Source organism: Phocoena sinus, chromosome 10, assembly GCF_008692025.1.
Source record: "Phocoena sinus isolate mPhoSin1 chromosome 10, mPhoSin1.pri, whole genome shotgun sequence".
Classification (NCBI taxonomy): Eukaryota; Metazoa; Chordata; class Mammalia; order Artiodactyla; family Phocoenidae; genus Phocoena; species Phocoena sinus.
In genome coordinates, this window is record NC_045772.1 from 831,861 (window position 1) to 852,577 (window position 20,717).

The 20,717-nt window shown below is 58.7% G+C and overlaps 1 protein-coding gene across 9 annotated transcripts in view; it reads left to right on the forward strand.

The window, feature by feature from the left end:
• Positions 1-20,717, forward strand: part of BRD1 (bromodomain containing 1) — a 58,674-nt gene that overhangs the window by 15,975 nt on the left and 21,982 nt on the right. For 7 of the 9 annotated variants that reach the window (XR_004351656.1, XR_004351657.1, XM_032644499.1 and 4 more), the window contains 3 exons: positions 1,554-1,748; positions 10,806-12,183; positions 20,063-20,219. Coding sequence is in view for 7 of the 9 variants with exons in the window: in XM_032644499.1 (XP_032500390.1) it covers positions 10,820-12,183; positions 20,063-20,219 (1,521 nt within the window). In the remaining 2 variants the exon portion in view is untranslated. Of the gene's footprint in view, positions 1-1,553; positions 1,749-7,673; positions 7,796-10,805; positions 12,184-20,062; positions 20,220-20,717 lie in introns of those variants that run through there. The other 2 variants (XM_032644502.1, XM_032644501.1) reach the window with 2 other exon arrangements.

The window sequence follows — 20,717 nt, forward strand, 5'->3', positions numbered from 1 at the left end:
TTTGGAGAAGTGTTTATTCAAGTCCTTTGCCCATTCTTCAATTTGGTTATTTTTTGGTTATTGAGTTGAGGACTTTGGCTCTTATTCTGAGAGAGATGGGGAGCCATTGGGAGATTCCAAGCACGGGAGTGATAGTATCACGTGGGTTGCTCTGCAGAGAAAAGCTACAGAGATGCCAGGGGGAAGCAGACAGACCAGTCTGGACACCTAGATAATCTAGGTGAGGGATGACAGTGATTGGCTCTGGGGTAGTAACAGGAGGTGGTGACAGAGGGCTGGTTCTGGACATGTTTTGAAGGGGGAGCTATCAGGCTTTGCTGATGGATCAGATGTGAACAGTAGGACCGCCTCTCACTCAGGAAGCACGGCATCACCATTAGCTGAGAAGGTGGATTAGTACCCTGGGAGCCGTGACAAAGCGCCACAGACCCGGCGGCTTCAACCCCAGAGGCGCGTTGTCTCCCAGTCCTGGAGGCTGGATGTCTGAGATCAAGGTGTCGGCAGGGCTGCCTCCCCCTGAAGCCTGTCGGGGAGCATCCTTCCTGCCTCTTCTGGCTCTGGTGGCTGTCACTCTTGGCGTCCCTCCAGCCTCTGCCTCTGTTTGTCACATGGCCTTCTCCCTGGAGCCTGTGTCTGAAGTTCCCTCTACTTATAGGGACACCAGCCATTGGGTCAGGGCCCACTCCAGTGAGTTCTTAACCTGCTCACCTGCAGGGACTCTATTTCCAAGTAGGGTCACGTTCACAGGCACCGGGGATTAGGATGCCAACCTGTCTTCTTTTGGGGGGGACGCAATTCAACCCGTAACAGATGGGGAAGACAACAGGGGGGCAGTTTGGGGATGGAGGCCAAGAGCTGAGCATCAGGCATGTTAAGTTTGGGATGTCCGTCAGCCATCACAGCGGAGACGCTGAGGAGGCAGCAAGATGCAGGAGCTGCCAACGCATGGTTTTCCAAAGTTAAAAATATGGCTCTACGGCTCTGAAGTGAGGATGTGTCCAAGGCTTATTTAAGTCATTAGCAAGGAAACCCGCATAATGGTGAGGCTGGTTGAAAACATTGGGGAGAGGGAAGGATTTGTAGTGGCTGAAGAAAAGCTTGCTTGAGTAAGTTCACCAATGTAGATTAAAAGCTGGTTAATGTTCTACAGGGCCGTAAAACTGCAACCTCCTCCAGCTAATCTTTTCTACAGAAATAATTTTTGTCACTTACCGCTGGGCAAAGTTCGTTTGCATTGCCATCCGACAAGAATCACATTGCCTAGCCGTCCATTTTCTACAAGTTAAAATCTACCCTTACCGTGTTATTAAAAATCATAATCAATAGTAAGTAGGCAGTAAAACAGATGCACGCCCTAGAGAATCAAACAGTACCCGTGGTGGGTCTGCTGGACCACACTCAGCCTCCCACCGAAAGGACCCACCGCCATCCTCTTACCCATTCAGGTTTTGGAAAATTTTCATCAGTCCCCCCACACAGACACACCTTGGGACGAAGCTTGTTCTTCACAGAAAGCTGGTCTTATTGTGTTTGGACCTGATTCATCTACACAGGTGCTGAAAGAAGTGGCGAGTAGCACGTCTGAGCCTCCTTGTTGGGCTGGTACAACTAAGCCACGTGGGGTTTCCCAAGGACCAAGGCCGCAGAATCCACTTCCGTCTGGAGACGTCATCACGAGGAATGTACGGCTGAGCCGCTAGCATGTCTGAGGTTCACGTTGCTCTTGCCTGCAGCACCCGTGCGCGTAGGTGAGTTTCTCTTTTCACAAGGACCTAGGTGTCTGCCACAGTTCCTGTCTGCCTGACTACTTGTGAAGCTGAGACCTGATACAACGTCGTTCGGGCACTGGTGTGGGTCTGTGGGCACTGGGTCAACGCAGAGGTTACGATCCTTGTTCCGAAGGTGGGTGTGTCACCCTGAATCACAGGAGACGTGCTCTCAAATACGACACCCGCTTAAGGCCGCAGCGGCAGAATCATTTTGTCTAATTATATACTGGTAAAAAAGAGGACTGATTTCTGTTGAACCTATGCAAATAACTAGATTTCTATTAAAATTGAATAGTCAGTAAAAACGATTTTTCCTGAATTCCGGAGTAAGAAAATACCATTTAAAAAATGTTTCATTTGGGCTTCCCTGGTGGCGCAGTGGTTGAGAATCTGCCTGCCAATGCGGGGGACACGGGTTTGAGCCCTGGTCTGGGAAGATCCCACATGCCGCGGAGCAACTAGGCCCGTGAGCCCCAATTACTGAGCCTGCGTGTCTGGGGCCTGCGCTCCGCAATAAGAGAAGCCGCGATAGTGAGAGGCCCGCGCACCGCGATGATGAGTGGCCCTTACTTGCCGCAACAAGAGAAAGCCCTCGCACAGAAACGAAGACCCAACACAGCCATAAATAAATAAATAAAAAACAGAACTGCAAAAAAAAAAAAAAAAAAAGTTTCATTTGTTTGCAAAAGCACAGTCTACTAAATGTAAGGTTAGAGATAGAAGAAAGAAGAAGGATTTTATCTTACTTCTGCCAGAAAATAGAAACTTACGAAAAAGCACCAATACCTGTGTCCTTGCCTTTGTCGGGCCCAAGCTTTCCGCTGCAGATATAATGGGGTGGGGGTGGGAGGGCTACAGAGCCAGAGGAGGCAGGGACGTCCCCAGAGCTGAGCTCTGGGCTGATGCATCTAACTGAGGGCCGCGTTGCTTGATGCGTCTGGGGCCAACTGTCTGGCTGCTATAGCCCGACAGACAATCGGGCTGGAGCTACCAGGTGAAAGCATAGAGGCTTCTCCCTGTTGAGTTATAAACATAGAAAGGGGGAAGGACAGAATGAGATCTGTCATGTTAGAACTGAAGCTATCAGTACGAGCTCAAGGCTTGTTTATAGATATCGGAAAAGATACAGGTGTGTGTCTGCACACATTTACACACTCCGAGCTCTCTCTGCTGAGCGCAAACGGAATCACGCTTCGTGTTATCATTATGACATTATATTTCTCCTGTTCAGCATCACGCGTCTGAGATTCAGCCACGTGGATCCAAGTGGTGCGATTCATTCATTTCAATCGCTGCGTGCTAGTCCATCGTGTAGACGTATCTCACTTTATTCATTTTATTGTCCACATACACTTAAGGGTTCCCCCCCAGTAGTTTTGCTATTAAAAACAGTGCTGCTTTGAATGTTGACAGGTCTCCTGATGGGTCAGTGCAGGTTTCTCTGGCATGCAGCTAGGCAGAGGATGTACCTAGGAATGTATGTTGGCTTAACCCTAGAGCTGGGAAGAGGTGTGCACATCGAGGCAGCTTGCATTTTCCCAAACGGCCACAGTCACTTCTCCCTGCTACGTGCTCCTCTTAAAATGTGACTCTGACACTTCTTTCCACAGGAACTAGGGGTTCTTGTCCCCCTATCTACTGGATCTGGACAGGTTTGTGCGCAAGTGATGCTACATGATGTCTGAGGCTATGATATAAAAAGTCATACTGGGCCCACCTGGTTCTCTTGGGACTCTTGCTCTTGGAACCTGGCCACCCTCCCTCGAGGACGTCCCCCAGGCCCTTAGCCCACAGCCTGAACCAGCTTGCCAGCCACATGGGTGCACCATCTTGGATGTGGCCTGTCCAGCCCCCAGTGGAGATGCCCCAGAGGTTGCAGCGTGGAGTAGACCAGCTGTGCTGCTGAATCTTCCCCAAATAGCAGATCCATGAGTGAAAGAAGCGATTGTTGTGGTTTCGAGCTACAAAGTTTGGGGGGTGGTTTGTTATGCAGCAACAGCTAACTGATGCACACACCCGATTTCTTTGGAGAATGCCATATTGTTTACAAGATAATTGTACCACCTGATGCTCTGGCTAGCAGGGTATGTGTCCAACTTTAACGGTTGTGCTCATTCAGTGTGGTTTTAGTTTGCATTTCCAAAACCGCTAGTGAGGTTATTGGCCCTTTCCATGTTCTTCTCTGCAAGGAGACTGATTACAGGATTTGTCCATCATTCTTTTGGCGTGTTTGTCTTTTTCCAATGGATTTGGAAGGGTTCTTTATATATCCTGGATACTAATCATTTGCAAGGTGTATGTGTTGCAAATACTTCCTAGCTTTTGGTTCTTCATTCTCTTTATGGTCTTCTGAGGAACATAAGTTGTATGACACATACTTTCCATCCACAGTTTTAGGTTTGTTTCTCGTATTTAACAGTATTTACATTCTAATTAGAGAGTCTCTTTTTTTTTTTTTTTTTTTTGTGGTACGTGGGCCTCTCACTGTTGTGACCTCTCCTGTTGCAGAGCACAGGCTCAGGACGCACAGGCTCAGTGGCCATGGCTTACGGGCCCAGCCGCTCCGCGGCATGTGGGATCTTCCCGGACCGGGGCACGAACCCACGTACCCTGCATCGGCAGGCGGACTCTCAACCACTGCGTCACCAAGGAAGCCCGAGTCTCTGCTTTTAATAGATGAATTTTTAATTCCATCATGTCTCTGATTACTCAAACGTTTGAATTTACTCCTGTCACCTCATGCTGTGTTCTTCATTTATCATGTATTTTTCTTTCTCTCTTTTCTGCTTTTTGTTGGCACTGTCAATTTTTCTTCATTTCAGTTTTCTCCCAGCTGTTTTGAAATCTGTAAATTCTGTATCCATTTTTCTCATGGAAACTTGGGTATTTCAGACTTTTTTTCTATCGATTCTAAAATCCTCTAGCTATACAAGAACTTCCGTGCGCCTTTCCTTCCTGCTTCTCCTTCCCCTTGCCATATGCCATGTTGAGCTCATGCGGGATTTTCTCTCAAGTTGTTATTTGACTTTCTTTGAGCAGTCTAAGCTAGTTTCTTTGTTGGCGTCCAGGTCTTTCTCTTGGGTTCACGTCTCATTTTGCTTGGGAATGTCTTTCAGTCCTTTTTGAGACTTAGTGTATGGATGTTTTCAGGTTGTGAAGACACCTTTATTTTGCTGTCTCACTTGAATGCTAGTTTCACTGTGTATGGAATTGTAGGTTCAATTCTTTTAGGATGGGCTTCCCTGGTGGCGCAGTGGTTAGGAATCCACCTGCCAATGCAGGGGACATGGGTTCGAGCCCTGGTCTGGGAAGATCCTACATGCAGCGGAGCAACTAAGCCCATAAGCCATAACTACTGAGCCTGCACTCTAGAGCCCGCAAGCCACAACTACTGAGTCCACGTGCCACAACTACTGAAGCCCGTGTGCCTAGAGCCCGTGCTCCGCAACAAGAGAAGTCACTGCAATTAGAAGCCCGCGCACTGCAACGAAGAGTCGCCCCCGCTCACCGCAACTAGAGAAAGCCAGCGCAGCAATGAAGACCCAACACAGCCAAAAAAAAAAAAAAAAAATTCTCTTAGGATTTTGACAGTTTCACCCCTTTGCCAACTGACAATCAGGTTCAGTCTGATTAAAGAAGATCCTTCCTCTCTGAAGGGTTTTTAGAAAATAACTTTATTCTTCTTTCCAATTTAATTTAATTACAAAATTTATTTGGCTGCACCAGGTCTTAGTTGCAGCGTGTAGGATCTTTTTTTTTTTTTTTTCCGTTGCAGCATGCATGTGGGATTAAACCCTGGCCCCCTGCATGGCAGTGCAGAGTCTTACCCACTGGACCACCAGAGAAGTCCCTCTCTGACGGTTTTTAGGCTAGTCTCTTCATCCTTGGAATTCCAGGAGGCCACTATGACGTGCCTTCACTCCTGCTGGGCGTCACTTCGGTTGGTGGAGAAGCCATCCTCTCCGCCTCTCTCCTGTTTCCTGTCTCTCTTCTTTCACAACACGGCCTCCAGCTTCCTGGTTTGCATCTGCCTTGCCTGGGGTGGAGAAGGGTGCAGGCCCCGTGTGCTTGCTCTCCACTGACTCAATAGCAGACATCTGGAAGAGCGGAGGACATACTTGCGGCTCCTGCCTCTGGTGCAGATGTAGTCGGGGCCCACTGCTGGGCCTGCCTCACCTTGGCTCAAGGACGTGTCTGGAGGTGGGACCTTGCTCAGGAACTTGACCACTGGGTGACCTTGGCTGAGTGACCCTCCAAGCCTTCACTTTCCTACTTGTACACTGGATGCAATGGGGCACAAGTTCTGGTCAGCAAAGGGCCCCCAGCTAGGACACTTGGGTGGACGTGGCCAGCCTGCTCTCGATAGCACGTTTGCTGGAAGAGCCTAAGCAGCGGAGCCCGCCCTGCCTGCCCACACGGGGTAAGGTCTCACCGGCTCAGAAGGACCCAGCCTCTGCCTGGGGGGCATGTTCCTTCTCCTACTGAGGGGCCTCCCCTGCTTGTCGGGGAGGGGGGCACCTGCTGCTCCTTTTCCCCAGGGCTGGGCTCCTTCACGGCCACTGCACTAACCTCAAATCCTCACGGAAACCAAGGAAACATCTAGGTTTCTCCCTCCTCCCAAAGCCCTTTGGGACTAATCTCGGGATGAAAACTGTCATGAAACCTCTGAATTTTGGCGTTGAAGCAAAGGCCACAGTGGAAGCAGCCAGTGGCAGCGACCAAGACTCAGGTCTCTAAACTACTGCTGCGCAGGGGCCCTTTCTGTTCTACCTGGAGCCCAAGCGGGTGGCCCGGACCTATAGGCCCCATCCTAGGCCTGTAACTCCTGAAGGAGGGCCAGCTGAGCCGCCCTGCAGCCCCCATTCCCCAGTGCGCCCCGCTGCTTCCCCCACCCCTACCAGCACCCGCTTCCTCTCCACCAGCGAATAATCCTGCCCAGCATGGGCCCCTCAGGCTCCCCCCAATCCCCTGCCTGGCCCAGCCCGACCCCATGGGGCGCCCACTCGGGTCTCCACCACGCTGTGGTCTCGGCTCCCTTTGCCCCACGCCCGGCACTCCCCCAAGTCCCCCGAACACTCAGCCGGGCCTGACCTATCCAGTGCCCCCTTCTCCCGCTCTGGCCCCCACGTCTTCATCCCTTCCCCAGGGGCCTCCCCTCACGCCCCTCCCCCGCCTGGCACCCCCTCAGATGCCTCCAGACCCGGTGTGCGGCACCCCTCCCTCAAATCCCGCGGCCCCTCAGGCGCGCCCCAGCCCCTCTGCCCAGCGCCGGCTGCCCTCTCCCTTGAATGCCGCGGCCCCTCAGGCCTCCAAGCCCCCGTGTCCGGCGCCCCCTTAGATGACCCCCCCCAGCCCCGGTGCCGGCGAACCCATCGCCCGCCCGGCGCCCCTCTCCCTTGAACCCCGCGCCACCTCCGATGATCCCCCAGCCCCGGGGTCCGGCGCCCCATCGCCCGGCCGGTGGCCCCTCTGGCCGGTCGCTCCTCCCCACCTCTGCCCGTTCGCCCCTCCCCCCAGGCCCTCCCCACTCCGCTCCCCTCCGCTCCCCTCCCCTCCCCTCCCCTCGGCTCTGCTCCCCTCCGCTCCCGTCCCCTCCCCCCGGCCCCGGCGGCGGCCGCGCGTCATGGCGGCGGCGGGCGGGGCGCGTTTCGCACGCAGCGCGCCGGGCGGAGCGCTCGCCGCATTGTTTGCTTCGCTGGGGAGCAAGCGAGCCGGCCCGGGCGTCCGAGCAGCCCCGCGCCAGCGCCCCGTCGCCGTCGCCGTCGCTGTCGCCGCCGCCGCCCGCCGGCCGGGCCCCCGCGCCGGGCCTCCGTCCGGCCCCACCGCCCGCGCGAGCCGCCGCCCGAGAGCCTGCGGCCGCCGAGCCGAGCCGGGCCGGGCCGCCGCCGCCAGGAGCCCGCGCCCAGAGCGGCGGCGGGCCGGGCCTGCGCGGCCGTTGGCGGAGGAGCCGCGGGCGCCATTAGCGCCGCCTCGGCCGCGCCGGCCCCCGCGCCCGCCGCCCGGCTCCCGCGGCCGCGGCCCCGAAGGTGAGTGCGCCGGACGGGCCGGGGCCGGGGCCGCCGCCTTGCCCGCCTCTCCCGCGGGCCGCCGCCGCCGGCCTTTCGGTGCTGGTGCCGCCGCCATGTTTGGCGGCCGCCGTGGCGGCGCATTGTCCGCGGGCGGCGGGCGGCGGGGCCGAGGGAGGTCGCGGTGTCAGGGCGGCAGCGGGGAGGCCGGGGAACCGGAAAGGAGAGAGGCCGGCCGAAGGGGAGGCCGGGCTGTCGAGGCGGGGAGGCCGGACCGGGAGGCTGGAAGGCCGGGCCGGGCGGCCGGGAAGGAGGGAGGCCGGCGGGTGCGGAGGCCTGGAGGCCGGGCAGGGAGGCTGGGAGGCCGGGAAGGAGGGAGGCCGGCGGGTGCGGAGGCCTGGAGGCCGGGCAGGGAGGCCGGACCGGGAGGCTGGGCGGCCGGGGAGGCCGACGGGGAGGGAGGCTAGGCTGGCAGGCGGGAAGCCGGACGGGGAGGGAGTGCGGGCTGCCTGGGCGCTGGGGCCCGTCCCACCCGCCCGCCCGCCGCGCCTTCCGCCCGGCCGCCCGGCGAGAAGGGAGCGGGCCTGGGTCTCGGGTCCGCCGGCCGAGCGTTTGCCCGAGGGTCGCGTTATGTAACGGACGCTCTGGGCACGTGGAGCCCGGACGAGAAACTCCCCGTTGCAGGGCCGCGTTTGAAAGACTCGAGGGGCGCGCGGACCCGGGCCGCCGCCCCCTCCTCCCCCCATCCCGCGCTGAGAGCCGGTGGTGGACTCAGCGGCCTCCGGGGCCCTTTGGAAGAAGTAACTTGATTGAGGTGTAATTTACGGAGGACGCGCGCGCTGCGGGTGCGCAGTGGAGTTTTGACGAAAGGCCGCGCCCCCGTGGAGAAGGCGCCCCCGTGGAGAAGGCGCCCCCGTGGAGAAGGCGCCCACCGCCCCGGAAGGGTCGTGGGTGGAGGGCGCTGCGTGCACTCACCTGCCTGTAGTCCCGTCCCTGCACGAGGGTGTAAGTGGCTTGTCCAAAGCCAGGCGGGAAAGGCACTGATTGAGAAGGTGAGCCGGCCCGGGGTGCCGACTGCCTCTCTTACGGCCACATGGCTTTTCAAGGTGCATTTATCAGTAGGGTCTGGAGAGGCTGCTGATCGCCTCTTCGTGGGTACGCTTGTCCCCGCGCGGAAGGGTCAAGTGTGGGTGGAGCCCGAGGGCCAGAGATCGGGAAGTGATGGCCCGGTGAGGTGGTCTGCAGAGTGACCCACGCCTCCTTTCCCTGTCACCATCTAGCTTTCAAGTTGCGGAGCTGCACGACCGTTAAGTGCTGTTCTCCGGGTGCTAAGTGTCCAGAGCTTCAGTGCCCTCTGGGAGAGCGTGGGTTTTGAAGGGACGACTTTGCTTAGTACTGTTGGTTCTCTGCTTCCGAGGAGAAAATTACACGTTCGCTTTGCATCTGCTGAGTAACCGACTGTCGCTTCTGCCCCACCCCAGTAAGGACCCCTGAAGCTGTGCGCTGTGCCCTGGCGCACCGGCGTCCCCTCCGTGCAGGCTGCGGTGCTGACAGTGGGGGGGCCGTGCCCCTCTCCCCCAGAAGGGATGGCGGGGCCCGGGCTAGCTGGGCAGCGGCTTGGCTGACCGCACAGCAGGAGTCCAGGGCTGCGTGGGCCCCTGGAGACCCCCGAGATGCAGGTGAGCGGCGGGTCGGCTGCTCGTGCTGTTTTCCGTGCCTCTCAAATTGCACGTAAATCGTGGATTTCTGTTTGACGGAAGAGAAAACCACAATCGGAAGGGTCTCTCTTAAAAAGTGCATTTTTAGGGTCCGCTGGGGTTTCCGCTCGGGTTTGAGACAGTGAAGCTGGCCCTGGGAGGGCTTTTCCTGGAGGCCAGGTGGGTCGCTGTGCGGAGGCGCCCCGTGCCGGCTCCTCGGGGCCCCATCCCGTGGTGGGCCTTGGGCTCCACCTTGGTTGTCAGCCAGTCTCTTAAATGTTACTCTGCTTCCTGTTAGTAAAATGTGGTCGTTTGGAGGGTGGAGGGGTCCTTGTCATCAGTTCCTGAGGTGCCACCCTGCTTGGCGGTCAGTGGTCCAGAGTCAGGAGTCATCACACGAGTGAGACCTGTAGTAGATGCGGTTGGTGACAGACGGCAGACGTCCGAAAAGAGCAAATGCTCATAAGTCTCTGTGGCCCAGATTTCGGGCACCTGAGCCTGTGCTGGCACCTGAGAATGGGGGGGGCTGGGGGCGCCTCTGCGGGCGGCGCAGGGGGTCTTGGGGTGTCCCTTAATGTGGCAGGAGGCGGGCCCGGCACCGTGGTCAAGCCAGCAGCTAAGAAGTGCTCTGAGGGGCAGGGCAGGTGGCTGGCCCGTGGGGGCTTTTCATGGTGGCCACTCCTGAGCCCTGTAGAGGCTGGGTGGAGGCCCTCCAGGGGTGAAGCCTGCCCCCAGGCCAGTACGGGGCTTCACTCTTGAGCCCCGGAGTGGTTGGTGGCCCTGTGCCCTAACACGGTTGTGGAGGACGCATTCGTCGAGAGGATGGACGGGGCTGTGGTCAGGCTGCTGAGGCTTCCAGGCTCCCTAGGGGTGCTGACGGGACCTCCACTTCGGGGCTCAGGGCTCTCTCCTGGGCAGCAGTAGGGGGGGAGCCAGGGGCCAGAGCCTGCCGGGGTCCAGCCCTGTGTGTGCGCTGTCCTGAGCTCAGGGCTGCGACCCCTGCTTGTGAGGGATGTGGCAGTCGGCTCGGTGACCTGTGGATCCAAGAAGGTGACCGGCGAGCAGTGGGCGTCAGCATCCTGGAAGGACTCGTCATCGCGTGTGCCTCTGGGAGCCCCTGGGGAGCTCTGGTCCCGGGCGTCCCTGGGGAGGGGCAGCCTCGGGGCAGCGGGCTGTTGGAGGTTGTTGAGATACCCTTGTGAGTCCCGGGATGAGTGATTCTGGAAACCTCAGAGATAGGTTTGCCGGGAGTTTTGTTTGCCCAAGCGTACCTGGTGGCTTTCGCCTCCCGTGTCCTCTGTGTGGAGTTAACGTGTCCTCTGCGTCCGTTTCAGGGAGTCAGTACCAAATGAGGAGGAAAGGCCGAGGTCATCGCGCTGCAGCGAGGCACCCTTCCTCCCCCGGCAACACTAAGCACTCCCCCACGCGAGAGACGCTGACCTACGCGCAAGCGCAGAGGATGGTGGAGATCGAGATCGAGGGCCGCCTGCACAGGATCAGTATTTTCGACCCTTTGGAGGTCATACTAGAAGATGACCTCACTGCTCAGGAGATGAGCGAGTGCAACAGCAACAAAGAAAACAGCGAGAGGCCGCCCGTGTGCCTGAGAGCTAAGCGGCCCAAGAACAACAGGGTCAAGAAGAAAAGCGAAGCCCCGCCCAGCGCGCACGGCGCCCCCAGCCCGGCCAGCGCGCTCCCCGAGCCCAAGGTGCGCGTGCTGGAGTACAGCCCCCCGGCGGCGCCCCGGCGGCCCCCCGTGTACTACAAGTTCGTGGAGAAGTCCGCCGAGGAGCTGGACGACGAGGTGGAGTACGACATGGACGAGGAGGACTACGCCTGGCTGGAGATCGTCAACGAGAAGCGCAGGGGCGACTGCGTGGCGGCCGTGTCGCAGGGCGCGTTCGAGTTCCTGATGGACCGCTTCGAGAAGGCGTCGCACTGCGAGAAGCAGAAGCAAGGGGAGCAGCAGTGCCTGATCGACGAGGATGCCGTGTGCTGCGTGTGCATGGACGGCGAGTGCCAGAACAGCAACGCCATCCTCTTCTGCGACATGTGCAACCTGGCGGTGCACCAGGAGTGCTACGGCGTGCCCTACATCCCCGAGGGCCAGTGGCTCTGCCGCCACTGCTTGCAGTCCCGGGCCCGGCCGGCTGACTGCGTGCTGTGCCCCAACAAGGGCGGCGCCTTCAAGAAGACGGACGATGACCGCTGGGGCCACGTGGTGTGTGCCCTGTGGATCCCCGAGGTCGGCTTCGCCAACACGGTGTTCATCGAGCCCATCGACGGCGTGCGGAACATTCCCCCCGCCCGCTGGAAGCTGACGTGCTACCTCTGCAAGCAGAAGGGCGTGGGCGCCTGCATCCAGTGCCACAAGGCCAACTGCTACACCGCCTTCCACGTGACGTGCGCCCAGCGGGCCGGCCTCTACATGAAGATGGAGCCCGTGAAGGAGCTGGCCGGCGGCGCGGCCACCTTCTCCGTCAGGAAGACCGCGTACTGTGACGTCCACACGCCCCCGGGCTGCACCCGGAGGCCCCTGAACATTTACGGGGACGTCGAGGTGAAAAACGGCGTCTGCCGGAAGGAGAGCTCAGCCAAAACGGTCAGGTCCACGTCCAAGGTCAGGAAGAAAGCGAAGAAGGCCAAGAAGACGCTCCGCGAGCCCTGTGCGGCCCTGCCGCCTGTGTGTGCGCCCTACATTCCCCCTCAGAGGTAAGCGTGGCGGGCCTGGGCCTGCTGGGAGGGCGCGCAGGGTCTGACCGCGTGCTGTCTGTGCGGCCCTGATGGTCCTCTCCAAGGTGGCCTCCTTCAGTCTCTGCTTCATGGGAGCATGGATGTTGCAAAAGACTTGAGTCTGTGAGACGGGGAAGTCTGTCTGGTTTCCTCGATGCCCGCGCGGGCCCGCGGCCACACCGACTGCAGCCACCCCGGCCTGGGGCCCCGCGGCGCCCCAGGAGTTGTTGTCATTGACGCGACAGAACACCATTCCTCACCCTGCTCCCTCCCCAAAATTTGGGAATCTTGTGGGATTTTTAAATTGGCTGGAAACTTAAGCAGCGTGGCTGGGTAAGGCTGACCCTGGGGCAAAGATCAGAGTGGGGCGACAGGAGCCGCGAGGCGGGAGGTGCTGGTCTCCTTCCTGTCGTGGGACAGGCTTTCTGGTTTTCCTGATTGTTCTCTCGTGGTATCGGCATTGCCTGGTCAGTGTTGGGTTCTTTGCCTAGAGCCGTGCGCGGTGGTGGGGTCAGGACCCCGCTGGCCACCCCCATCCCTGGACTTGTTTCCTCCTCTGCTGGTTCTCCTTGGTACTGACTTGTTGTGCCTGAGAACGCTCTTGTTTGGAGTACGAGGTAAGTGGCTTGATGAACTTTTCTCCGGGTGTGGTTTGGGAGAGACGCAGACACTTGCTTGAGCTTTGAGGAAGTGAAGCCCTGTATGGGAGGGCACGGGTCTCTAGAACAGTCTGGTAAGAAAACAAAGCATCAGGATGACGAAGGGAAGACGTAAGTGGGTGTCTGCTCCCGAGAGCGGTTCTGGGATGTTGTCAGGTCGTGAGATGTGGTGGGAACTGCTACTGAAGAAGTGTGACCTTTTTCCCAGGATGACATTTTTTTGTCTTTACGGAACACTACCTCTGTTACAGAATCAGTAAATTCAAAGCGAATACAAAGTGCTTACAATCCCTCTTATCCAGAGAAGCCTTCTGTTAAAATCAAGGTGTCTCTTTGTAAATAAGCCAGTCTCACTTTTAAAAGACAGTTTCACTTGGATTTCTACCTGTAGGTCAAAAAGTATAGGATTTGTATCAAGAGCTTCTATCTAAGAGCCCGAAATTTTCAGCTTTACTGAAATTGAAGTAAATGAAACAAAAAATGTGATCTAGTAAATTGAAAACCCAGAAGTCTGAGGTGCTGCCTTGTCTGTCCAGCCCTGCCTGGTTCCCGGCCCCAGGGTCTGCCAGCCCGTCCGCAGGAGAAAGCGTCTGCGGTTGGGAAACCTGGGCACCTGGAGTCTGAGATGACCCGGTCTGGTGGAGAGGACGATTTGCTTTGGAGTAAACACTTAAGCTCAGGTGACGGAGCTGATCCACGTGCTGGAGGAGTAGCTGGGCCATGCTCCGTCTTGTCCTTTCCTAATTTAGGAACAAACTGTGACTTCGGTTTGGAGCAGACGTAAACGACGCACCTGGATGAGTGCTCGCGGCCACAGGCTTTGCTGTCAGTGTTGCCCAGAGTTTCCGGGAGACCCTGACATCAGACCACCCTGTGGCGTGTCGGGGCAGGTGCTGGGAGGCCCAGGCTCACAGCCACTGCTCTCGTCCCGAAGCTGTGGCCTGAGCTGCGGCTGGGCTGCTGGTCCCGTTCTTAGGACCCAGGCACAGTGGCGTGTAGATGGGAGTAAAGCTCCACGCTCTCCACGGCTTCTGGCTCAGGACCCGTCTAGAGCTGCCAGCACCAGGGTGGTGGGCGTTCTGAGCGAGCTTGGGAGCCGGGCCGGGGCAGGGGGGCTGGAAGAGGGGCTCTGGAGATCTAAGAAGAGGAGGATCCCCCTTATTCCCTGCAGAGAGGAAGGAGGGTTGGCTGTGAGAAGGCTGGGGGTGTGGCAGGAACTGTAAGTGCTTTTGTGACTTGAGGGGTTTAAAAGCTTTCAAGTAAGAAAGATAACTCAGACCAACTAATTTTGAGATCATAGTCTGTTCTCAACAAGAGGGAGATGGTTGGTTTAATTTGTTTTATTGTTTAGTGTTTCTGAGCTTCAAAGATTACTCTTCTTGTCTCTCAGTAATAGACTCCGGAACAAAGATGCGGGTGTTCTGAGGCTTCGCCCACCTGTTCGAGGACTCCGAGCCTGTGGTCAGGCCGGCTGGCTGGGGCGGTCGAGGCCTTGCAGGCTGCCGCGTGGCCAGGAGTGGCGCAGGCGCGTTGATGGGATGCTGTGCTCTGCCCTGGGCGGGGTCCTCGCAGCCGCTCGGTCCCTTCGCCTGTGAGGGTCCAGCCTTCAGCGAGGGTGAGCTGCTCCTGAGCAGTTGTCCCAGTGGCGTGGAGCTGTGCCCGCCTGTCTGTGTCTCTCCTCCTGCACCTGTTCTCAAGCCAGAATAATGCTTTTCCCAGCCCAGAAGCAGCATATTTAAAGTTGGGGGAGATATGAAAAGCCAGGGCTGAAGAAGGGAGAACAGGCGTGTGTTCTCCGTTTTCTGGCCTGCCCTGGTGCTGTGCTCTTTCTTTGTTAAGTGTTGCCTTTTCCTCGAGTAGCCGCTCTTCTGATTGGATCCTCTCTGCTTCTTCGTCCATTCCCTCTGCTTCGTGAGGGGAAGGGCAGTGCCGGTGGAGGTGGGCACCGGGGAGGGGCCAGGCCAGGTGAAGGGACTCGTGGAGTTGGAGCCTCCTGGGTCCCTTGGGGTAATTAACCTGGTCACTCTGCTCTCTCTGGTTGCGCTATGGGTGTCCCAGTGTATCTGGGGAGGAGGGGCCTCGAGGGAGGAGCATCCGGCCGGGCCTGGCCTCGGTGATACGCGTGTTCCTGCGTAATGAGCTGTAACCGGAAGTGCGTGATGAGGATGGAGGCTCCGGGTCACGGCTCTGTCCCCTCGAGGGCGCCGCTGGGACACCAGGTGAGGACGGCTGGAGAGCGGGTGCTTGGGAGCCGTTGGGCAGACAAGTTTAATGCCTGTTGAACTTAACAGCAAGAAGTTTGCACTTGAGTTTTGTATGTCTTTTTTCATGTTTCTGGCAGTTAAGTTTATTACGTGTTATGGAAGTTCTCATGGGTTGTGGCCTGGGGAAGTGGGAGAAGCCTGTCAGCCCCTGCAGGTGGGAGCCTGGCTCTGGGCGCCCCGTGCATGTGGGTGCCACCTCTGCTCTGTGGGCGCCGCCGGGCAGCCCTCCCGCTCGCCTGCCCGGGTCCTCGGGGAAGGGCTGTTTAAGGAGCGACTCCTGGAGAGAAGCCCTACAAACCCAGCCAGAAGTCAGAAGTGCGGGTCGTGAAACGCACGCGGTGTGGAGAAGCCGGGCCGTGTGTCCCGCTCCTGCCGGTGTCCCTCCCGGTGTCCCTCCCGGTCACGTCAGGCGAGCCCAGCGGAGGCGGCCTTGGCGGCTCTTGCCGCGTGATGTGGGGCCGAGCAGTGTGTCTCCCCAGAGCTGCTCTGAGTGTTCTAGTTCCGACCCTCCTGTGGCTTCGTTGCTTTCCTTGGTTTTGAACTGGGGGCTGGGGGACTGGCGTCTCCCCGGGCAGGTCCCCCGTCCCGGCTGCCAGCTCCGGGCTCTGCACCTGCGAGGGCCCTCCTGGGGCGGGGCGGGGAGCGTGGGAGCGCAGGGGAGGACTCTGGATGCTTCGCCACGTGTCTCCACTGCGTTGCGGGCTCTCCTGACGCGTGTCAGTCTCGGGGATTCCTGCGTGCGTAGGACTGAAGCGAGTGCTGGGCGTGGTGCCGTGGGCCGCGCCCCGTGTCCCTCGGGCGTGCGGCCCCCTGGCTGGTGTCCTGCTCGCTTTACCCCCGCCCCCCTCCTCCTGGTGGTCTCTGCTGGGCCCGGCCCTGGCGTCACCCCCGCTCAGCAGGCCTGCTGTGCCCACATGTCCCGCAGCCGGGCATCCCGGGCGCACAGAGCAGGCCCGGCCCACGGGGAGGGTCTGCTGAGGTCGTGGGATCCGGCAGTTCCTGGTCGCGTTCACTGTATCTGCTTCCGCAGCGATGGGGCGGACGTGCATTGAAGTTTTCTTTCATCCTAGCACTTGGAGTCGCTGCCTGGAGTGGATGGCGGGATGGACCTTGGTGCTTTGGGCACCCTCCCCCTCCAAGGCACAGAGACCGGCATTGCATCTCGTCTTGTCTTCATTTCAGTTTCAGTTTTTTGTTCAGAAATAACTTCAAATTTATAAAATGTTGCAAAAGTCGAAAAAAAAACCCCACCCAAACACTCTTTCCCAGGGTCCCCTCTTGCCAATAACCCGTTTACCCTCTTGGGGGTGGTTTCCACGCGCCCCTGCGTGTTTCCCAGGGTGGGGCCGGCCTCCCCTGGAGCCTTCCTGCCTCCAGTCGGGACCAGTCCCACTCAGCCTCCTTTGATTTGGGCATCCCCAGACCTCTGTGTCCCCTGCGACAGGCCTTCGCGGCTCACAGAGGTGTGCCTGGGACTGCGGGGCCCCTGCGTCCCCACCTGAAGGGAGTGACGCCCCCTGCTCCTTGGTGACCGAGGTGTCACCAGTGCCTCTACCAGATGATTTCTGCTCTTGACTTTCCTGGCGTCGGATCCGGGGGCCCCTGGAGGCGACGGCTCCTCTCCACGTGGCCTGTCGCTCTTTTCTTCCTGGCCTTCCTCCCCGCGAGGGCTGGAAGGGAGCATCCCCCTCAGCGGGGTCCTTCTCTCCCCGCCGGTGTGGACCGGGAGGTGTGGGTGTCGGAGGGGTCTGCCCTGTGGGTCCGGGCACTGAGGTGGGCAGCTCGAGAGGGGTTTCTCAGGAAAGGAGGCTCTGCCCAGCTGACTGTCACTGTCAACCTGCTTAGTGGTCGAGGGGAGGGCCCCTGGGGCGGTCAGCCGCCTGGCCTTGGCTGTGTGGCTGTGGCCGTGGCCATGGGTGCTGGTGAGGTCTGGCTGGGAGGTGTGGATGCGGTCCTGGGGCTCCTGCCTATGGTCCACGCGGTCGGGCGGGGGGCACCCCGGAGCCAGTGTGGCCCGGAACCGCTTCCCTCCAGAGGCCGACTCGGGGCTCCTCGGGTCTGGTGGGTGGACTTCACTCACGTGCCCCGACCTCCCAGCTGGCTGAGCAGGGAGGGTGGACCCCGCTCCCTGCAGACGCCGGCGGGGTGGCCCAGGTGCTCTTCCCGTGTCTGCATGTCAGGTGGGGATGGCTCTTAATGCCGTTTGTGCCTGTTGGTCGTGACTTTTATATAAAAACTTTAAAAACAAAAAACTAGATAGTAACATCGTTTATCAAACGTAGCAAAAAAAAAAAAGAAACAAACGTTAAATGACGACTCGCTTTTGGGACCCCTCCTGTCGCATCAGCCCACCCCTCGTCAGTCACAGCAACCCCTCATTGTAAATGGGGGTGGGTTCCTCTGGTTTTCCTGCCCTGGGGGCTTGCAGTCTGGTGTGGGCTTGGGCGCTGCCCTTGGAGGCAGTGCCAGCACACCAGCGTCAGTCCCAGCTCTCCCGGTGGCGGCTCTCTCTCTTCCCGGGCTCAGCTTGTGGGTGGCAGGTTGCTTGGTTGTGCCCATCACGTGTTTTTCCTCAGCTTATCTTCTCATTCTTTTTTTTTTGGCTGTGCTGGGTCTTCGTTGCTGCGCAGGCTTTCTCTAGTTGCGGCGAGCGGGGGCTACTCTTCGTTGCAGTGTGCGGGCTTCTCACTGCGGTGGCTTCTCTTGTTGCGGAGCACGGGCTCTAGGCACGCGCGCTTCAGTAGTTGTGGCACACGGGCCTGGTTGCTTTGTGTCATGTGGGATCTTCCCGAACGAGGGCTCGAACCCGTGTCCCCTGCATTGACAGGCGGATTCTTAACCACTGCACCACCAGGGAAGTCCCATTTGTTTCTTTTTTTAAAAAATTTTTTTAAATTAATTTATTTTTTATTTATTTTATTTTTGGCTGCGTTGGGTCTTTGTTGCTGCGTGCAGGTTTTCTCTAGTTGTGGCGAGCGGGGGCTACTCTTCGTTGCAGTGCGCAGGCTTCTCACTGTGGTGGCTTCACTTGTAGAGCACAGGCTCTAGGCGTGTGGGCTTCAGTAGTTGTGGCTCACAGGCTCTAGAGCGTAGGCTCAGTAGCTGTGGCGCACGGGCCTAGTTGCTCTGTGGCATGTGGGATCTTCCCGGACCAGGGCTCGAACCCGTGTCCCCTGCACTGGCAGGCGGATTCCTAGCCACTGCGCCACCAGGGAAGCCCCCATTTGTTTCTTTACTAGTCTTTTTAGAGAGCACGTTTCTGGTCTTGTTGAGATTTTCTTGTGTGTTGTCTCCCGTTTCATGATTTTTAGCTCTTTGTCTTTTTTTCTTTCGCTTTATTGAGATTTAATTGACACATAACATTGTAGGTGCGACGATTCGAATCGCTTATACGTTGTAGTGTTGGCAGGATGAAGTCGGTTCGCTCATCCTTCACCTGCCGTACTGTTGCTGTGGTGGGGAGAAAATGGAAGCTCCCCTCAGCGGCTTTCCAGGGCGCTGCGCGGCCTTGGGGCAGTTGCCGCCACCTGCGTGCGGTCCTGGGACCTTCCTGTCTTGTCTTTTCCTGACTTCTTCAGTGGGGTGCTCAGCACATGACGAGTCAGCCTTGTATCTGTGCTGCCCCATTTGACTGTTGCAATAACTGAGTGCGTGTTAGAACACACGTCTGCGTGTGTAGAGACCCCCGAGCTCTGTGCATTAAGATGCATGCACTTTGCTGCCCCTCCGTCAAGCCGCTGTCAAAAAGTTGAAAACAGCCCCCAACAGAAGGGCGACTCCCGGGTGCCCAAGGTGAACACAGCCCCGTCCGCAGACGAGGAGCCCTGGGGTCCACGGTGCCCTCTGCTGGAGCCATCATGGGACAGCGGAGATGCTCTGGCCGCTGCTGGCAGGCGTTCCAGCCTTGCCTCTGGTAGCAACGCGTGACCAGGTGTCCCGAGCCGGTGGGCCTGTGGGCACGCTGGGGCTTGGGCTCTGCGTCTGCCTGGCTGCTCTCGCTGACCCCTGGCCTGTGCTTGGTGTGGAGCTGCCCCTTTGGTGGGTCTCCCCCGGGCACCCTGGGCAGGGCTGCCCTGTGTGGCGCGTGGCCTTCGGCAGCGAGGCTCGAGCCGCATCCACTGCTCTAAGGAGGAGGACCATCGTGGGTCTGGATGCGGCAGAGCCGAGGGTGTCGGCACAGTTCTGTGCAGCTCAGGGTTGTGCTTTTCAAAAAATGTGCTCTTGAAATTCCTCAATTTCTGACCTGAAATGTTGATGTTTGGTGCACAGTGGGGAAGCCTCCTTGTCCTGTCGAGGTTTAGTTCTCGGCTGCCTCGCTCGTCTTCCTGAGGCATGTTTCAGCAGCAGGGGTGACGGCAGGGACCGGGAAGCTGTGCTGCTGGCCTCCAAGGGTTTTACGCCGTTTTCGCGTCCCCTCATGCAAGTGTTGTTACAAATCCTTCACGCTTTGCAGTCCTTGAAAGGGTGGAGTTTCGCAGGCGGCTTGGGGACGCTCACGGTCGTTTTGGTGAAGGGTAGCTGCCCCCCTCCGCTGCTTCTGCCTCCATTTATGCCATTGCTTTCCCTCTTGAGGGGACCAGGGCGCCACGGCCCCGAACCCCGTGAGAGTGGGTGACTCTTCAGGGTCGGCCACACCTGGTGGAGGTCGGTGCGTGTGGATGCCCGACTCAGAGAAAGCGGAAACACCCAGGGCTCCACCCGTTTTTTCTTCTTAGATGTGTGCTCCAAGGGCCGCTGGAGTGACCACGGGTGGACGCAGCCTGCGGGTAGGCGAGAACCAGGGAGGCGGTGGTGGCCGTGAGGGCACCGCTGCTGAGAGGTGCGGTGGGATGCGCGCGGTGTGTTAACAGTACGCCGTGGTTTCTCGTTTCCATGATGAGAGCGCACCCGTGTCTTGCTTTACAGCTAAAACTCTGAGTTTTTCCGTGTTCTAGGATTAAATAGGATTGCGAACCAGGTGGCCATTCAGCGGAAGAAGCAGTTTGTAGAGCGCGGCCCACAGCTACTGGCTCCTCAAAAGGCTGTCGAGGAACGGGCCCCCCTGCTGCGCAGACTCCAGTCCAGCCTGCAGTCCCACAGAAACACGCAGCAGGTACGTGCCCGCGCCCCGGTGTCCCTCAGCCTCCAGTGCCTCCGAGGAGCTCGGAGGATGCAGGCTCAGGTGTGTGGCCGGCCTCTCGGGCCGGGGGACCGCGTGCCGGCGTTAGCCCGGGGGGTGCAGGCAGTGCCTCCGTCTCCCTCTTTCCCAACCCTGCACGCGGGGATGCCTGCCAGGGGTGGAGCGGCAGGGGACAGGGGCTGCCGTGCGGGAGCGATGTAACTTGGGGGCCGTGCCGAGGGCGACGAGGGCCAAGACAAGCGAGGGGGGGAGCAAAGAACAAAACCAGACTAGCGCTTACGTCTTAGCGGTTGATCTGCGTTCATAGACCCATCTGGTGTTGTAGAGCGTTTCTCTGAAAGGATGGATTTAGAAAGGAAGGGGTCGACCCTGCGATGCCCCAAAACAAGAAGGAGTCGTCTGCCCCTGTGTACTGAGGGGCGCAGCCTCCTAGACTCGGGTGCCCAGCGGGGGCCCTCCCGACCGGTTCCT